General features: G+C 40.9%; 1 protein-coding gene across 1 annotated transcript in view; it reads right to left on the bottom strand.

Moving 5' to 3' along the window:
• Positions 1-19,259, bottom strand: part of ACVR1C (activin A receptor type 1C) — a 96,284-nt gene that overhangs the window by 65,178 nt on the left and 11,847 nt on the right. Inside the window, exon 2 of the mRNA XM_075180842.1 lies at positions 9,934-10,164. Coding sequence (XP_075036943.1) covers positions 9,934-10,164 — 231 coding nt within the window. The remainder of the gene's footprint in view (positions 1-9,933; positions 10,165-19,259) is intronic.

Below are 19,259 nucleotides of genomic sequence, written 5' to 3'. Positions count from 1 at the left end.
CAATTTACATATTTGTTTTACCATTTTTGTATGTAATATTATCAAGCACGAGATACCAATGAGGTCAATATTTTATATGGTTTAAAATGGTTATCATACTGGGCCTGATTCCTTAAGGAAAGTTAAGCAAAAAGTTGAGCAGGTTTTCTTACTCAAGTTTTCTGGACAAAACCATGTTGCAATACAAGGGGTGCAAATTAGTTTATTATTTTGCACATAAGGAAAATACTGTCTGTTTTTTCAAGTAGCACACAAATACTTGATAGCTTATTTGTACAGTGAAATTTAAAGTTGATCTAGGACATGTCCTACCCCAAATATAAATCTGCCATCACATTTGAAATTTACCCCCCCCCCCCCTCCAATGCAACATGGTTTTTCCTTACTTACTTACTTTTGCTTAACGTTCCTTAATGAATCATGCCCACTGTGTTAGTTGTTATTCCTCAGAGAAGGTCCCCCATTTGTACTGTACATAGGTCTATAGAATCAATGTATTTAAAAACTAAAATGTATGTTTTTTTTAACATGGAGTTATTTTCCTTTTTAATCTATATTTAATCATCATCTGTTTATTTATATAGCGCCACTAATTCTGCAGCGCTGTACAGAGAACTCACTCACATCAGTCCCTGCCCCATTGGAGCTTACAATCTAAATCCCTAACACACAGAGAAAGAGACTAAGAGCAATTTAATAGCAGCCAATAAACTACTACTAGTATGTTTTTGGAGTGTGGGTGGAAACCAGAGCACCAGGAGGAAACCCACGCAAACACGGGGAGAACATACAAACTCCGCACAGATAAGGCCATAGTCAGGAATCAAACTCATGACCCCAGTGCTGTGAGACAGAAGTGCTAACCACTAAGCCACCGTGATTTTTAATTGCATTCATCCAGGGAAGCCGTCTCCACTATTATGGGTTCCCGAATCAGGTATAGCGCTTGAATGCTTCGTTTGAGTGAACAGGCACACAGTTATACAGGGAACACCTGAGGATAAACTTCTGATAATTACTTGTTTAATTATATATTTCTGGTGGTGATTAAATATATTGTACAATCACTGGGATCTTTCTCTGTGTATATACATAGGAAGCAGTTATCACCACTTGGTATTTCACAATGATTCCCTAGATGTTATCCCATTTGTTTTGGCTACATTATGTTCTGTTATCAGTAAGAACCATCTCCAGCAGGTTTAAACTGGTGGAAATGTCAGCTCATCTCTTTACAAACATGATTTCTAACATCATGGCCTTAAATGCTTGACCCCTGCTGCAAGAAAAATGCACTGGCATCCAAGGGAGATCTCTATGGAACGCACTCGTTCAATGTGTACAGGATAGCACTGACAGGGGTACAGCAAATCTGAGTCTTGCTCCTAACACAACACCACAAGATTCCACCCCAGAAAGCTCAAACCTTTATATTTTATGTAATTGTGACAAGTCTCAGCTCGTGGGCTACAGCAAACTGAATTGGGGGCCATTCCTAGAAAAATTGATCATTATTTTTTAGGTGTGAAATGAGAATTGGGGGCCATTCCTAGAGAAATTGATCATTATTTTTTAGGTGTGAAATGAATGCATTAAATTCTGGGGTGAGAAATAATTGCAGCAATTCATGGAGAAATAATTATATATTATCCACAACATAGGAGACCTGGGGGTAAATGTATCAAGCTGCGAGTTTCTGTCGGGTTTGAAAATTGGAGATGTTGCCTATAGCAACCAATCAGATACTATGGCCTGATTCATTAAGGATCTTAAATGAAGAGAATCCTTATTTCAGTCTCCTGGACAAAACCATGTTACAATGCAAGGGGTGCAAATGAGTTTTCTGTTTTGCACATAAGTTAAATACTGACTGTTTTTTCATGTAGCACACAAATACTTGATAGTTTATTTGTACACTGAAATGTAAAGTTGATATTTGTGTGCTACATGAAAAAACAGGCAGTATTTAACTTATGTGCAAAACAGAATACTAATTTGCACCCTTTGCATTGTAACATGGTTTTGTCCAGGAGACTGAAATAAGGATCCTCTTCATTTAAGATCCTTAATGAATCAGGCCCCTAATTCTTATTTATTTAATACATTCTACAAAATGACAGCTAGAATCTGAGTGGTTGCTATAGGCAACATCTCTACTCTTTAAACCTGCCGTAAATCTGCAGCTTGATACATTTACCCCCTGGAGGGGATAACGCTTCCGCCAGTCTTATGACCACAACAAGCCTATTCCAAAGGCATGAAACGTTTACTCTCCCTTCACTTCATCCTGGCTGTGCGCTAACGGTGAATAAACCGCACAGAAAGCGGAAGCATAAATAGCTACAGCCACACACTCCGTAGCGCATGTAAACACTTCAATGAGATGACAACAGAGCAGGTTCCTAGTGTGTGGCCCAAAGTGCAAACAATGGATGTGTATATTTATATTTCTCTTTTTTTATTACGGATATTTCTGCAGTGATGGTATTTGCATATTTTCACTTATTTATTTTCTGTTCCATTAGCTCCAAAAACCATTAAAAAAAAATGTTGCTGTAAAAAAAGAAAGAAAGTGGAAACAATAGGAGAATTTGCCATAGGGAACAACATTACTATGGCTGCTATAGCTGCCTCTGGATTAAATCGGCTTAACCTCAATTCATACATTGAGGTCAAATGCATATTTGGTGCTAATATGTTAATAGAGCATTTGTCTGGTGGTTAATAAAATAATTAGAGCATCATTTCTCGCCCTTCGCTTCAAGTATAAAAACAAGTCAGGATGATCGTATGCGGAATAATTGCTCCAGCTCCACCGGCCCCATCCTGTTCCCATCTTGCCTACGACATCAACTCATAGATCCCTCTCCTCTGGTACCTTCCCTTCCTCCTTCTAACATGCTCTCCCTAAAACTGTCCCTTGACCCTGCTTCTCCCTCTAATTACCATCCTATCTCGCTCCTTCCTTTTGCCTCCAAACTTCTTGAACGGGTTGTGTGCAAGCGTCTCACCTCTTTTCTCTCATCTCACTCCCTCCTTAACCCTCTCTAATCCAGATTTAGCTCCCCCCACTCCACCAAAGCTGCCCTCACTAAAGTCACCAACGACCTTCTTTCCCTTAAATCTAAGGGACATGCCCCTAGATTGTACATGCACTTACCTACATATGACACTCAGACCTCCCCACATGCTCCCACCGGTGGCAATTATTTTCACGATTAACACCATTTCCGACACCGAGGAGTACTACACTTAAATTCCAAATGTGGGAAAAAACGATTGTAATATAAGCAGACTCACCTCCAATCCGACGCTGTAGATGTCCGAGCGCAGCAGGATGGCGACTAGACGTTATTTCCGACTAGTCAGGTGTCCGTCAGTAGATTTTCACGTCATTGCGACCTTTATCACTTTTAATTTAAAGCGGCAATTTGGAATTTAAGTGTAGTACTCTTCGGTGTCGGAATTATCCGCACCGTTAAAGAGTACCCAACCCGCTCCCACTCACCGGTGATCACTCACTACTAATTTAGTAACCCAATTACACCAATCAAATCATTCATTTAAATTATTTTTATTAATGGCAGCCTAATTACTTACTTTCATTCCAGAGCCCCCAGTGAAGGGAGGCAGACCACAAGGTAAAGAATACCCTGCACCCCCCTCTTCCTCGGACTGTGATCGCCCTGTGTTGTGCAGAAGTGATCAGGTGAAATCGGCTGCTCCCATTCATTCTTATTCTCTGCTTCATGACAGAAGGGGATTCCAGCCCCACGCTGACCGCCCTAAGGCTGGATGCCGCTATAGCAGGGGGTGTCCCTGCTGCAGTACCCCCAGCCCTGCTGGCATTGCTGGTTGCTGGTTCTGGTAGTGTCAGGGGGACCTCACTCTTAGTGTCCCTCTGATTTTGTCAGTACCCACCCACAAAATGCTAAGTTCTGTCCATTTCCACAATCTAGAAATAAGGGCACACGTGAGTATCTTACAGTATGGGTAAAGGCCACTGTGTGCAATGGATTTCACAATGTCTGGCAACAGCTAGAATCACAGTAGCGCACAGTTAAGTAATCAATATGTTGCAGCATGTTCTGTCTACAAGTATCAGCACTTCACAATGTAATTTATCATTATGTGTGTTCAATTAGATGTAAAAGTCATATTGTGATTTTACAATTGAATGCTTTATCTAATGCTACATACTTGAAATGCACCAAATATCTTTTTTGACAAGGACTGGAAGAGCCACATGTTATGGGGGGGGGGGGGGGGGGGGGCAGAGTAACGTGTTAAGGGGCCACTACAAAAAAAATTGTTTGTCCAATACTAAAAGCTTTGTTCTAAGTTTCACAAGTATATTTAAAGATCCTCATAACTGGAAAAACATGATCGTCATATACATTTCATCTAGCTATGGTGATCCACCAGTGTGAAACTGTTAAGGAAAGGGTTAAATGGTAATGTAAAAAAAAAAATGCTTTGAGTTTTGTTGGGATCTGATATATGGCATTGGTGCCCATCCCTTCTAATGTGTTAAGCTGGGTACACACTACACAGTTTTCATCCAATAATCGGCTAAATCAGCCGACATACGACCGCTCGTTCAAAAGTCGGGTCAGTGTGTGCAGTGACACGATGGTCGAAAGTCTGCCCAAATGGACGATTGTCGCCTCATTTGGTCGGTCGTACCGTTTAATATTTTCGTTCCAATCTCGTTTCCGCTGTGTAGTGTGTATAAACTTCCGACCGATCCACAACAGTGAGTACGAAATTACAGTCATTGCTCACGACAACATGGCTGTAAAAAGTCGCTAAAGGGACATCCGCTCTTCCCTTTATCGTCCTAAACAAGGCTAGTGTGTATGCAGTCCATGGACCGAGCGATCGGAACATCGATCGCATGTAAAATCGCACGGCATAAAAAGTTGGTCGAAATTTCTGTAGTGTGAACCCAGCTTTAGGCTGCTGATCAGTGAAGCACAGTTTATGACACCATTCAGTCCTTGCTTTCCCCTAGCCTTACTTAAGCTGGGTACACACTGAAGAATGTGCCACCAACTTTTTATGCTGTTCGATTTCACATCCGATCAATGGTCCAATCGCTCGGTCCATGGACTGCATACACACTAGCCTTGTTTTGGACGATAAAGGGAAGGGCGGGCGTCTCATTAAGGACTTTTTACAGCCGTGTTGTCGTGAGCAAAAATCGTACACACGACCCCCAGGTCGAGGAAGTATTGGAGGATTGTCATGGATCGGTTGGAAGTTTATACACACTACACAACGGAAAGGAGATTGGAATGAAAATATTGAACGGTACGACCAACCAAATGAGGCAACAATCGTCCATTTGGGCAGACTTTCGACCATCGTGTCACTACACACACTGACCCGACTTTCGAACGAGCGGTCGTATGTCGGCTGGTTGAGACGATTATTGGACAAAAACCCTGTAGTGTGTACCCAACATAATTTTTTTCTCAGATCAGCTGACCGATTAGCACAGATGTAGCTAGTTTGTATTCTTCCCAACTATATCTTAGTATTGACTTCTGCCGCTCATACTGGGCTTACCGTGTTGCGTCAGCCCTGAGTGTAACATACAAAAACATCCTCTGATGCTGCCAACAACAAACTTCACATTCTGCAGCAGCCACTACACTTCTTATTTCATATTCCTGGACATTGTAACTTGTAACGGTGATTATATATTTGTTTTCTCTGTTTATTTCCCTGCTTCACTCTCACCATCCAGCTATTCAACTCCTGCACTCTCTCTCTCTGACCCCTACTCCTAATTAAAAGATAATAAGAAATAATAATATCATGACACTGCCAACATGTGTCTTGTACTTACTCTTTGCTATCAAGGCCTGATTAGCCAATAGGCCTACTAGGCTGCAGCCTAGGGCACGAGGTTTTTGGGATAGTGCAACATTTTTACGGGTGCAGAACCATTACAGGAAATGGTATAAACTGAAATTCATTTTAAAATATAAGAGAATAGTTGTTCTCCAAAGCAAAAAGAAAACATGAAAGAAAAATGTAGTAAGGATTTAATCTTGACGTAAACCCATGGCAAAGGCTGAAGACAATGAGACATTCTCAGGCGGACACGTGAGGATAAGCGAGTAGGAGAAACAAGATGGCGACAGGCGCAGCTGTGACAGTAGAGATGTTCACTGATCCCCGTGTTCTGGTTTTGGTTTTGGTTTTGGATCTGGATTAATTTTGGGTTTGGTTTTGGCAAAACCACTCTTGCATGTTTTGGTTTTGGTTTTGGATTCCTGTTTTGTGTTTTTTTTCTAAAATCCCTATTTTATTTTTTGCTAAAATCACATATTTTTGCTTTTTTTCCCCCCTACATTATTATTAACCTCAATAACACAAATTTCAAGTCATTTGCAATCAATTTTGACCACCTCACAGGTCACAATATTTCTTTCATACACTTTCAAACAAATACTGCAGCGACCTGGCTGGATGGTAAGCGACAGAGCAACGGCTCAAACACACGGCAGTTCCTAGCACATCTAGGACACATTGGCACACAGCAGTGTCAGTAAAGAGAAGTGGTGCAAGATGGAATTGCCCTTGGATCATGAAATTAGCTATGGTTCATTTGATCACTCCACCCGTTCCTTGGATAACTGTGGTAATTCTACAGCTAATACATGGCGACGAACGCTGCCCCTTCCCCCCCCCCCCCAGGGAAGCATGCTTTTATCAGACCCAGACCAATCCAGGGTGCCAGACAATGCACTTAAAAGAGCCATTGTAATTCACAGCAAAAAGCAAGTTCACCACCGAGCTTCGAATCAGCCCCAATTCCCCAAAAAATGTAATATAGTTAGGTACCTTTTGAAGTGCAGATTACAAACACTTTGTGCAATACTGATGAAACAGCAGCAAAGTGGAAGGTAATACATATATATATATATAATACATATATACGTCTATTTAGACATCCATGCTTACATTGCAAAGATTTCACTATTTCTGGTCAATTCTTTTACAGATGTCAAAATGTTGTGCTGAGTCATCTGCATCATCAATAGGTGCCTAAGATTTTTGCAAAGCACACAACAGTATATAGCACATGTAGGTAACATTGGCACACAGCGGTAGCTGAAAGGAAAAGTTGCGCAAGATAGAATTGTCCTTGGGCCCTCTTATGTTGAAGGACATGCACACTTTAACAAACCAAGCACTCCAGCGACATGGAGTGCCACTTTTGAGGCTGATATGCTTGGTTTGTTTGGGCCCCCACAAAACAAGGTAACAATGGCCTTAAGGCACCTAAGGTAACAGTGCTGTCAATGAACTCTACTGTGGCAAGATGTTGTTGTTGTCATCATCCTCAGCCTCATCATCACCCGCACAAGTTTGTACATCATCCTCACACATTATTAATTCATCAATGGCTGGAATCCACCATTAAAGAGGTCTTCCTCGTGGAAATTGAAGTCATTTTTTGAACATCATCTTTTCCACATTTTCAGGAAGTAGCCTCCTACGCCGATCGCTGACAAGGTTCCCGGCTGTACTAAAAACTCTTTCCGAGTACACACTGGAGGGTGGGCAGCTTAGACAGTGCAAAGCGAGTTGGTATATGGGTCTCCAAATTCCCTTTTTTTTCTCCCAGTATGTAAAGGGACTGTCTGATGTGTCTATTTCTATGCTATCCTTGAAATAATCCTCCACCATCCTTTGGATGTTGATAGTAGGATCGGGTGGAGTTACGGCAGCTGTCATATTTTTAGGTCAATTCTTTTGGACCAGACCAGATGTCAAAATGTTGCACTGAGTCATCTGCATCATCCCTGGGTCTTTTGGAAAGTTTTTTCCTAGCAGCAGTTCAGTGAGAAACTGAAGGAGGAGACACTGTCGTGTCACATAACACTTGAGCTTTCATCTTGCTCACCAGGAGCTCCTTGCATCACTTCAGATCTGGATCAATTGGAAACAAAGAGAAGACATAAACCGAGGATCAAGCACAGTCGCCAAAATGTAGTGATCTGATTTCAAGATTTTGATAACTCTTGGACCTTGGCGAAGTGAATAAAGTACTTGATCTACAAGTCTAACATACTTAGCGTAATTGCTTTGTTTCATCTCCTCCTTCAGTTTCTCAAGCTGCTTTTCCAAAAGTCTAATTAAGGGAATCACTTGGCTCAAGCTAGCAGTGTCTGAACTCACTTCACAGGTGACTACTTTGAATGGTTTCAGCACCTTGCACAACACAGAAAGTATTCTCCACTGCGCTTGAGTAAAATACATCCCCGCTCCTTTCCCAATGTCATGGCTTGTGGAGTAAGCATGGATGGCTTTTCGCTGTTCCTCCATCCGCAGAAGCATATACAGGGTGGAATTCCATTGATATCCCTTAGTTTTTGTAACAGATTGTCAGCTGTATGCCCCTTAGTGAAGCCGGTGATACACAGAGTATTCTGCCTCTGACAAAGGTGACGTACTTAGGTACATACTCTGCTGTTCCTGCTGGTGAAGGCGAATCACCAACCCAGTGGGCTGTCACAGTCATATAATCTTTAGTTTAGCCAGTTCCGCTTGTCCACATATCTTTGGTTAAGTGTACAGCGGGTAGAATGGCATTTTGTAGCCCAATAATTAAATTTTTACGAATCTTCTGGTAGAGGTGAGGAATAGCTTTTCTAGTAAAATGGTGTTGTGATGGAATTGGTAACAGGGACACAAGACCTCAAGTAACTGTCTAAAACCAGCTGCATTAATAGTGGATATTGGACGCAGATCTAACACTAGCATAGTCGCCATGGCGTCTGTGATCCACTTTGCGACTGGGTGACATCTTTCATACTTTTTTCCTCTTGCAAAGAATTGTTTGACAGTCGATTGTTGTAAACTACCATTAGTCTTCTTCTTGGTCTGTTTCTGGCATGAAGATTCACCCCCAGCAGCAGCAGTGGGACTAACGCTCAAGAATGTAACCTATAATCAATTGCTAGCAATAAATGCACATCATTGGTTAAGTGTTTACTCCCCCCTTCCCCAACTGTCCTAATTTTCTCAGGACAGTCCAGATTTTCAGGGGGGTGAAGATTTATTGCAATATGCTGCTAATGGAAAGATGACCTTTCAGTTTCTGTTCTGAGAGATTTTTATCTCATACATAACAAGTTGATTAACACACCTATTTTAGACTTATCAGAGTTACTAGTCCAGTGTGGACCTTTTTCATAGAATCCTATCACCCCCAACGATGAACTGTGGCTATAGCTGGAGGACTGTCAAGCAGTTTATCCAACGTCTGCTAAACTTAATGACGACTCAGCAGTGCTTTGGGTATCTGTCACCCTCCTACGGCCTCGCTTTTCACTTTTACCCAAATATTGCTGCTTGTGAAATCAAACAAACAACAAATCAACTATGACAATTGCTAAGGGAATTAGTGAGGCATTTCATCAAATGAGTAGGGCAAAAGGCCTAAAGCAGTTCGTGCAATAGAAGAAAAGAGATCTGACTGCTGACATCTAGAAAAATGCTCTTTTTATTGAAATATTGATGTTCAAAAAAAGCAGAGCGTGGTCTGCGGGAGGAAGGAGAAAAAAAACTGTTGCGGGACCCGACGATGTAGCGCCCCTTGATAAAATTAGGTAGCAACACTGTTTTGTAACCCAGGGCACCAGAAATACGCAAGACTGTCTAATTATATTACCTGGCCATTGGACACATAGGCAAGTGTCAGTAAAAAATAATGTATTTGGAAGTATGTGTATAATATAAATCAGTGTTTAATGCAAATGCTAGTAGTGGCAATTGAGCAATTTCATATGTTGCCGACCCCAAGGGCGACAAATATATTTCAATTATTCCATACAATATGTGAATTTCTGCAGCACTCCTAATAGTGAAACCCACGTATTATTAAATCACAAGAGAGAGTTAGAATTGACTCACCTGTAGGCAATCGGAGTGTTACATTGTTACAGAAATCGGAGTGGCAACATTCCGTCCTGGTGATGTTGTTTGAGCTGTGACAGTAAACTTGAGCCTTCAACTCAATAACAGAGATACAAGATTTGGTCACTTCCTCTTTCCCATTCGTAAGCATCACTGACGTCCAGCAAGCTCCTTCTGTCTGGCAGATGAAGTTGGTATTTTCACACATCAGACACACACATTTGAGACCTGGAAATAAAAAAAAAAACAAAAAAAAACATAATTTGTTTTATTACATCACCAGTGATGTGTAGTTAGGATCAGTTCTCAAGGTCATGGTGAATCCAGTTAGAACTGAGCTAAAAATACAGATAATAGATACTTATGGAGGAACACATTGACACTCACAATACTTATTAAGCTCATAATGAATAAAAAATAGAATAAAGAGGATCCAAGGTCTGTCGCGCATGAGTATTACTAAAGAGTTTCTTCATAAGGATCTATTGTTGCTATTTTTAGTGCAATTTAGTTTATTTATATACTCTTATTTATATCCAATGGAGCAGGGACTGATGTGAATGAGTTCTCTGTACAGCACTGCGGAATCAGTGGCGCTATATAAATAAATGGTGATCATGATGATGATACTCTTATTTTTTTACATATTTCTATATTTTGTATTTTGTTTATATGTATTTATTTTGCTCCAGTTGCATACAACCAGACATTTATTTTAAAAAACAGGCACACAATACTTTCTAGTACTTTGACTGACAGATACAGAGATCGCTTTGGCAAAATGTGTTTGAAGCAATAAGTCATTATAACAACTGTGCCCCAATGGGGGTAATTTCTGACAGTGGAGTAAAACAAAACTGGAGTAAAAGATCGAGTTATTGCAGAATTTCAGGTCAGTGATGGTTGTGAGAGCACAGGACACATTTTTCTTCTTGAGCAGAACAGCTTAGTTTAATGAATGGGATCCGCTCGGCAAATGAAATATATGATTTGGCTGTCTGATGTTCTCTAAAGTAAAAGGGTTCAAAGGTTACTACTGTCATTGACAAAAAAATGAAACTAAAAAAAATCGTTCAGTCAGTAGGCTTATTTTTATCAATAAATTCATCTTATGCTTTTGTGCGTATTGTACGTAAAATTACTCTGCGCATGCTCAGAATCATACGCAACTAAACGCAGCAACGTTCAATTAATCTTCATACGCAAAGGACACTTACTACAGCCTATGATTTCTCAAACGGAACAGGGGGGGGGGCGTTCGCCCATGGTCAATGGCACAGTAAGGGTGTGCCAAACTTGAGCACACGCAGCCACGTCCGAAGCAAACTTTGAGCATCTCAAAGTTACTTGTTTTTCTGTCACTATCTCTTGCTCCAACTACAGGTCTAGTTTAAGTCCTTATCTCTAGTGATGACAGTCTTGTATGCATGCTATAACATGTGTTTGCAATCAGGAGCAACTGTAAAATGTATTTTCTGTTCAGCTGACATTAAGATCAGCCTGATAAATGTATTTCATGGGGATGCACGGTGGCTCAGTGGTTAGCACTTCTGCCTTACAGCACTGGGGTCATGAGTTCAACTCCTGACCATGGCCTTATCTGTATGGAGTTTGTATGTTCTCCCCGTGTTTGCGTGGGTTTCCTCTGGGTGCTCCGGTTTCCTCCCACACTCCAAAAACATATTGGTAGGTTAATTGGCTGCAAACAAATTGACCCTAGTCTCTCTGTCTGTCTGTGTGTGTCATGGAATTTAGACTGTAAGCCCCAATGGGGCAGGGACTGATGTGAGCGAGTTCTCTGTACAGCGCTGCGGAATTAGTGGCGCTATATAAATAAATGGTGATGATGATGATAGCGACTAGACTACCATAACAAAATACTTCAGTAACTTCAGCTATATTTTTCAGTCCATTAAAAGTGTCTTTTGAACACACCCGTTTAATATAACCTTTCCATGTATCAGATAGAACCCCCACAATTCCCCCTCTGTAACCTAAGACCGAGAGCCTATCGTAGCTAAAATCCATTGTGTCCTTCAGCAATGTGAGCCGCGTTTTGGCTTCAGGTAAGGTAAGGCATTTTACGTTAATATAATCGCTTTTGTTTATCTAAAATAAACCTGATAAAGACAATCTGTGGCTCAAGGAGTAAATGTGACTATATACCCTGAAGAATGATGAAGAAACAACTCAATTCCTTTTTCATTCATGTAGTCAGAATCTGCCTGAATTATTTTGCCAAATTAACCCAGAGGAGAGAGAGAAAATTTGAACATTATGAATAATGTAAATAAAAATAATAATAATTAAATGTCGTCTGCCTTTCTCATGTAATAAGTTCTAAGAATGAAAAGCTGTATTGTAAAGTCTTGTGTTTAGATAAAACAGAAATAGAATAGATATGAATTTCTCCATGTGAAAGGCTAGCCATTAGTCTGGGAAATTAAATATATTTATGTTGAATTTTCAGATTCAAACATTTATACTTGACAATTGTTTGCATAAATGTGTTTAGAGCAGCCGGCATCTGACATTGCTACTCTAGTATTAAGTAAGTTAATGGATCCGCTCTGCCAAATTGCTTTTGAAAGCACAAGAGATAATTTTTTATCTGCAAAGTAAAGTATAATCAGGCAATAGTTGACACAATTAAAGGCACACTAACGTGTATTTTTTTTTATTTTTCCTTGTTTCTGTCAAATTTAAATATATAGATGAATGTATACTAAAATACTTAGACCTATTTTGTAATAGGGTGTCACTAAGATTTATCAGACATTCTAAAAAGGAAAAGTGGAGGCGTTGCCCATAGCAGCCAATCACATTCTAGCTACTGTCTAGAAAATCATAGCTGGAATCTGATTAGATGATATGGATAAAATCTCCCACTTTTCTTTTGTAGAAGGTTTGATAAATCTACCCCTAAGTCTGGTTGTTGTGCCTAGTGTCAGTGTACTGTCATTGGTTTTGTCTCAGTCTTTTCATCTCTTCTCCAAAACCCTCCTGCCAATATTATTCATGTGACATAATCCTCTCAGGGGCAAATGCAGGATTTGTAGAGGGGGGTTTCCACACCACGCTGCCAGTGGGCGTGACCAGCGTGCATGGGGGCGTGGCTATAATTTTAGACAGTACTTGGCTGCTCTCCAACTCTTCCTATCCCCATAATAGACATGGTCAATGCTGTGTGCACTACTGTTAGGTGCACGCAGCTCTCCCGTTTCAAGCAGAGCTGTGTGAAGTGGGAGCAGGGTCCAGCCACCTCAATTATACAGTGCCCCAGACTTGGAGGGGGGTTTCCAGACACTAGGAATCCCCCCCCCCCCTCCTTGGTTTGCCTATGCCTCTTCATACAATAGGGGTATTGTTTAGTAGTGAGAAATGCGAATTACTTTATTGGTGGCATAATTAAGGTGTACTCCAAAAATATGACATGCACAAAAAAAACATAGAAACATAATTTGGCAACCCAAAATAACCTACAGGTCCATCTAGTCTGCCCTATTTTTGTATTTGTGCATATATATTTTTAATATTTTAACAATGAATAAATGACTATAGCGGCAATTTAACATTTACTTATAGCTGTGACATCTGTAAAATACACAGCTGCCACGGTAAAAAATGTCCAGATCTTGCTCTAGAGGAGCGTTGCTCCTGTGAACGAGTCTGGGGGCCCGGCGCAGGTATGGAACTGGAATCAATTTTACTGTTCCACAGTTACAACAAAACCGTATATTTTACAGCCTAAAACATGTATTGCATCAATAAATTATTTTTTCAGGCTATTTTTTTCTGTTAATGTCATCCTGAGATGGTACCATGGCAGTATAAGTAGCATCACAATAATGGAAAGAATCACCAGTGGGGGGTGGGCGATACCCACGTCATTAACGCTGGTGATAACCCTATTAATAGACTGGACTAAGCAAAGCCATTTCACTGGAGAACACACAAGTTGATTAATATATCCCTAGTTCTTTAAAAATATGCAAGTGCATCCTTAAATTCTTTTAACGTGAGTTCCCACCGCAACTGCTGGGAAATTATTCCATAGATCTTCAAACCCCTCTACTTTTTATTACCATTCAGTCTTCCTCCCTCCAATTTCAATGTTTGTTCCATTATTTTAGAAATCCTCTTATTTATTTATGTTTTATATACTCTTTCTGAACTGTAGTAACAGTTTTAATATATTTGGATGTTTCTATCATATCACCTTTGACCCTTCTCTAAGCTGTACATCAGGGGTGTCCAACCTTTTAGCTTCCCTGGGCCACATTGAAAGACGACGAGTTGATTTGGGCCGCACATAAAATACACTAACGATAGCTGATCATCGAAAAACCATAGAAAACATAGTTAACATATTAAACTTACTTGGAAATGAAGTTAGTAAGAGTTAGGAAACCTGTTGCAGAATCATGATTAAAGCAGTAGTCCCATTACCAGCTACAATTTAACTTACCTGCATCTGTCCCTTAGTGGGGTTCGGGGAATTAAATGCCAAAAACTTTTTTTTCCTCTCTTTCTGCACCCATGAATCATTTTTTTTATTAACCAGTTTGAAATAGTCACCGATATAGGTAGCATCAGGAGGACTAATAGAAATCTACAGAGATTTAAAGATAGGGTGGCTGGAAAAATGGCTCATGGAGCAGCCTCCGATGAGGGTAACAGTAGGTGATATTTTCACCCTACTCAGCACTGCACATTTAAAATGGTTTAAAATATTAAAAATACAATCAATATTTTCTTAATATTTATATTAGATACATACAGAGAACACAGTTAGTTCATAATTGCATGGTGCAGAAAGTCCAAATTCAGAGTAACAACAATAAGATACTGGATAATCTTTCACTGCTGCTGATAGTTTGCGCGGGTGACTCCTCTGTGCTGCGCTACGCAATGGATGTCGGGTGTGATGATGTCACCCCCAACATTCACTGCGAGTGCCACACGGAGGAGGAGACCAGGGAGGGAGCCGGAGCGCCAGCTGACGTGACCGCAAGGTAAGTATTTTCTCTTTTTTTTTTTTTTTTGCAGGATTTTTTTTTTCAGCGCTGCCCCTTTGCCACAACCAAAACTCCTGCTGGGCCACATTTACAGGCATGCTGGGCCGCATGTGGACAACCATGCTGTACATGATCTGCTCTCCAGGTCTTTCCTGATAAATTCCTGATTGGCCAATTATCGGGCCAATCACACGATAAATGACCGTTCGGCCCGATATTGCATTAGTGTGTACGTTCAAATGATGAACGATCATCATTCCAAAGCATATCGTATCGTTTATGATTTTATAAATGGACTAAAAATCTTGTTCAGCAATGGAACGATGTCGGCCCAATCCTGCAGTGTGTATGCACTCATGACCGGCAGTGTCCATAGATCTCTATGGAGTGTGCAGAGTCACCATCTTTTCCAGCCGATGGTTATTATTATTATTATCATTTATTTGTTAGGCGCCACAAGGTATCCGCAGTGCCGCACACAGTACTAACAGTAGACTATACAGGGTGAAACAGAACATTGAACAAAAAGTACCAATACTTCAGAAACTCCGGCCAGTCATATGCAGTAAAGACGGAGCGGAAGAACTTTGGCTACTGCTGGCCCGGTGTTTTCCTTCCAGCCGTCCTATACTGAGGACAGAGGACAAGATACTAAAGAGGCAGAGGGACTACCTGATTGCCTAACGTTTGAGGAAAATGGCACTATTGTACTATTGTGCATGTATTTTTATAAAAAAAATAGTTTTATATACCATTCATTTGATCTATTGTGGGCTTATCTGACGGATTTATCACCTGTCCCTTTTCTGTGATTCTGCATCTTACTTGTGGCTCTCTCATTAAACAAGTGAATGATTCCTTTTTTTGCACTAATATTTGCACTATACATTGAGACTCATTGTCATATGTTGCTGTGGGTAGTGCTGACTTTATAACATGACTAAGGCTGGGTACACCATACAACGACCATTCGGCCTGATATCGCATCAGTGTGTACGCTCCCAGGGGCGCACGCAGGGGGGGTTTCTGGTTCTCCAGAAACCCCTCCCCTCCACGAACGAACGGTACAGCGGCCTCGGCGCTGTGAAAGAAGCGTTCGCGGCGGTGCTGTATTGTAGTACAATACAGCACTTCCACGGACGCTTCTTTGACAGCACCGCGGCTGCTGTACAATTCAGAATCGCCGAAAATGGAGCTGCTGCGCATGCGCGTCCGCATGCAAAGCAGCTCTCACTCTCTCTATTTTTTTTTTTGAAGGGGGGGGAAAGCCCCCCTTAAAAATCCTGCGTTTGCCCCTGGCACCAACGATTGTATGGTTTGCACATTGTATGGTTTGATTTGATTATTAAACCAGACTAAAAATCTCGTTCAACGACGGAGCAACGTCGTTCCAATTCTGCTGTGTGCATGCACTCACGTCCGGCAGTGTCCAAAGATCTCTGGGTTTTAACACATTTTAAACATCACCTGTTCATTATACACTGATAAATCATACATTTTGTGGACCAAATCGATATTGATGTGCAAATGCGCTTAATTGTCAGCTACCGCCAAGGGCAATTTGAGGGGCATACCCACTCCCGCGTCTTTGGATCCACCCCTGTTCCTACATTTGCGGGTTTGCGGACACTGGAAAATGAACATTTTGGAAAGAGTAAAACCATCACTACAAAGTACTTCCCATTTAGGACAACCCCCTTCATTAAGAGGCTGCTCTAGGGCCCCACGTCGCCCTTGGAGCAGCCACCTACAGCCCCCAGCTTCTTCTGACTTTATTGTCTATTATGTTATTACAGATAGGTGTCTCTTTGTTTGATTAAATGTTTTGTTTTATCTTGTTACTAAGATTAAGGGTAATATGCGGCCCTCTAGAAGGTTAAAGGGCCGCCCATGTGGCCCACAAAGCGTAAGACTGATCCGGAGACTCTATCAAGTTCCTACAGTCAGGATGTTGCTAACATATAGACGTTTGCCATTTAAACTACAAGTTACTATTGTTTGTCTGGAACAGAATAGTAAAAGTTAAACTGAATACAGAGGACTTAAGACTTAAGACTTTTTGACAGCCAGTAAGACCACATGAAGCCGAGATGCAGCTTGGAAAACGCTGTCTTAATGCTCAACCGCACCCTCCATGAAAGATGCCGGGGAAATCTATTGTCTTTAAACATGTCATTCCTAGCTCCACTAATGCAACTTGTCTGATACATAGCTGTCCCCCGTCATGTCTTTATGACCAAACACAGGTTTAACTGTTCTCAATACAGGCGTGTCGTTACATAGCTGTTGAAAAGAGTCCTTCAGACTGAAGCACTCATTACCTCACTTGTCTGATGGGAAATAATAGAAGTGATGGTCTGCTTCCTATAAGCATCCTCAGCTTTGAACAAGACTTTAGGTTACAACTTGTCTTTCAGTGCAAGTTAATGTTCCAGCTGCTACTGATACTTGGGCGTGTGTCCTTTAACCATAATAGCATGGATTCTTTTAAGGCAGCCAATGGTGGGACTATAGCAGTAGTGGTCCACGTGGCAACTACAGCGCCCTGATGCAGGGTGGAATCTGGACTTCCTAGGGGGACTGAGGCGTCAGGAAGCTTTGCACTGTGGGACGTAGGGCTCTGTAATGTGTGGGAGGTATTTGGTCCCCTATAGAGCCCTCGCACAATTTCATCCTTCGTCTTCATTATTTCAATTGCTAATTTCCAACACAACTAGAGAAGACATGGATATTATTCATTACCAGGAGTCGTTTGCAACATAAATACACATGCTTTATTTGCTAGAGTGGTTGTACCTTTCATGGGAGCCTGCACAACGTGGGCTTGTGACAATGGACAAATCCTGCTAAAGACACATGCCAAAATGGGAATTAAAGTGAGGTTTTACATTGAAAGTAACATTGACATATATATATATATTTTTATTATTTTATTTTATTTTTTCCAAGTGCATATTTGCATCCTCTAACTGGGCTTACTAATAACTCATTGCCCTTGGAGATACACACAGCGCGGGCCAGTTCTTGCTCACGTTTGTTTTATGACAGTGTTTAACAGTGTTAAACGGACACTGCAGTCCACAATTTTTGAAAAAAAATGTCACACATAAAAGCTCCCTCTCTTTTGGTCTTATTTACCAATAAATGGCTGGTTTCCTATCACAGCTTATCCCTGAAATGTTTTTAAATATAGATAAAATAATATTTTTTTTCAAGAATTCCCAGTTGAAAAAAAGCTTTATTTATATATAAAAAAAATGTAATTGTATTTCTTCTGCAATCGTCATCCTGCGATGGCAATAAAAGAAGGAGGATTGCGGTAGCACTGGTACCAGGGCCATCTTAACAACATTATGGGCCCCCGGGCAAAGCAGTGCACCGGGGCCCCTAGATATAGATATAGGTATATAGATGTATATAGATACAGATATAGATATGGATATATAGAGATAGAGATAGATAGATGTACTTGCTCAGTGACCCTTGAAGGTTTTTTTTGCAGGTTTTTTTCTTTTGCAGGATTATTTATTCTCATTAAGAGCCGTGCCTAAGGGGCCCCCTTGCCCGTGGGGCCCCTGGGCAGCTGCCCCTCGTGCCCAATGGAAAAGATGGCCCTGACTGGTACTGCCACGATCCTTGATTAATAGGCTGCGCCTTGCAAAGCATGAGGCCCAGCCAATCTTTTCTCCGCCAGCAATATCACTGGGGATATATAGGACGAAGCCAACGGGTTTTTTCGCCAGAGATAGGTATTTTTTCAGCTCGATAAATAGGCCGCTTGTCTCTTTCTTGGTACAGTATGTAAGTGTCTTGTGTGTATAGTAATACCTGATCTTATGCAATAACCTGTAACAGCGTTCCCGTGTGATAGCGCCCCCTTCAAAATTCTGGAGTCTGCATCACAGTTCAGAGCCTCCCATACCAACAGCTATTTTGTGGCACGCTAATGTGCTTTAATGGTAGAACAAAAATATTGGAACTGAAATCAGGCTCACGGGTCTATAATTTCCTGGTTTCAAATTAGTTTCAAATTTGTTATTTTTAAAGATTGGTACCACATCTGCTTTCCTCCATGGGCCAGGATATCAGGAAGTCCATAATGATAGGAAATTGTAATCCATTAAATACTGAACATAGTTCATTTAGCACAGTCTATGGACTGGCAGGCCATAATGGGACCTGTAGTTCCACAACATGGAAATCCACATGTTGCCTACTTTTGGGCTCATATTTATAAAAAAGCATCTTTTATTCTCACTATCTGTAATGTTCAGTATTACAGCACCATTATTACAACCTTCCCTT

This window comes from Mixophyes fleayi, chromosome 7 (assembly GCF_038048845.1).
Source record: "Mixophyes fleayi isolate aMixFle1 chromosome 7, aMixFle1.hap1, whole genome shotgun sequence".
NCBI lineage: Eukaryota > Metazoa > Chordata > Amphibia > Anura > Limnodynastidae > Mixophyes > Mixophyes fleayi.
The sequence above is the reverse complement of the archived record's forward strand: the minus strand, read 5'-3'. Positions and strand labels throughout refer to the sequence as shown.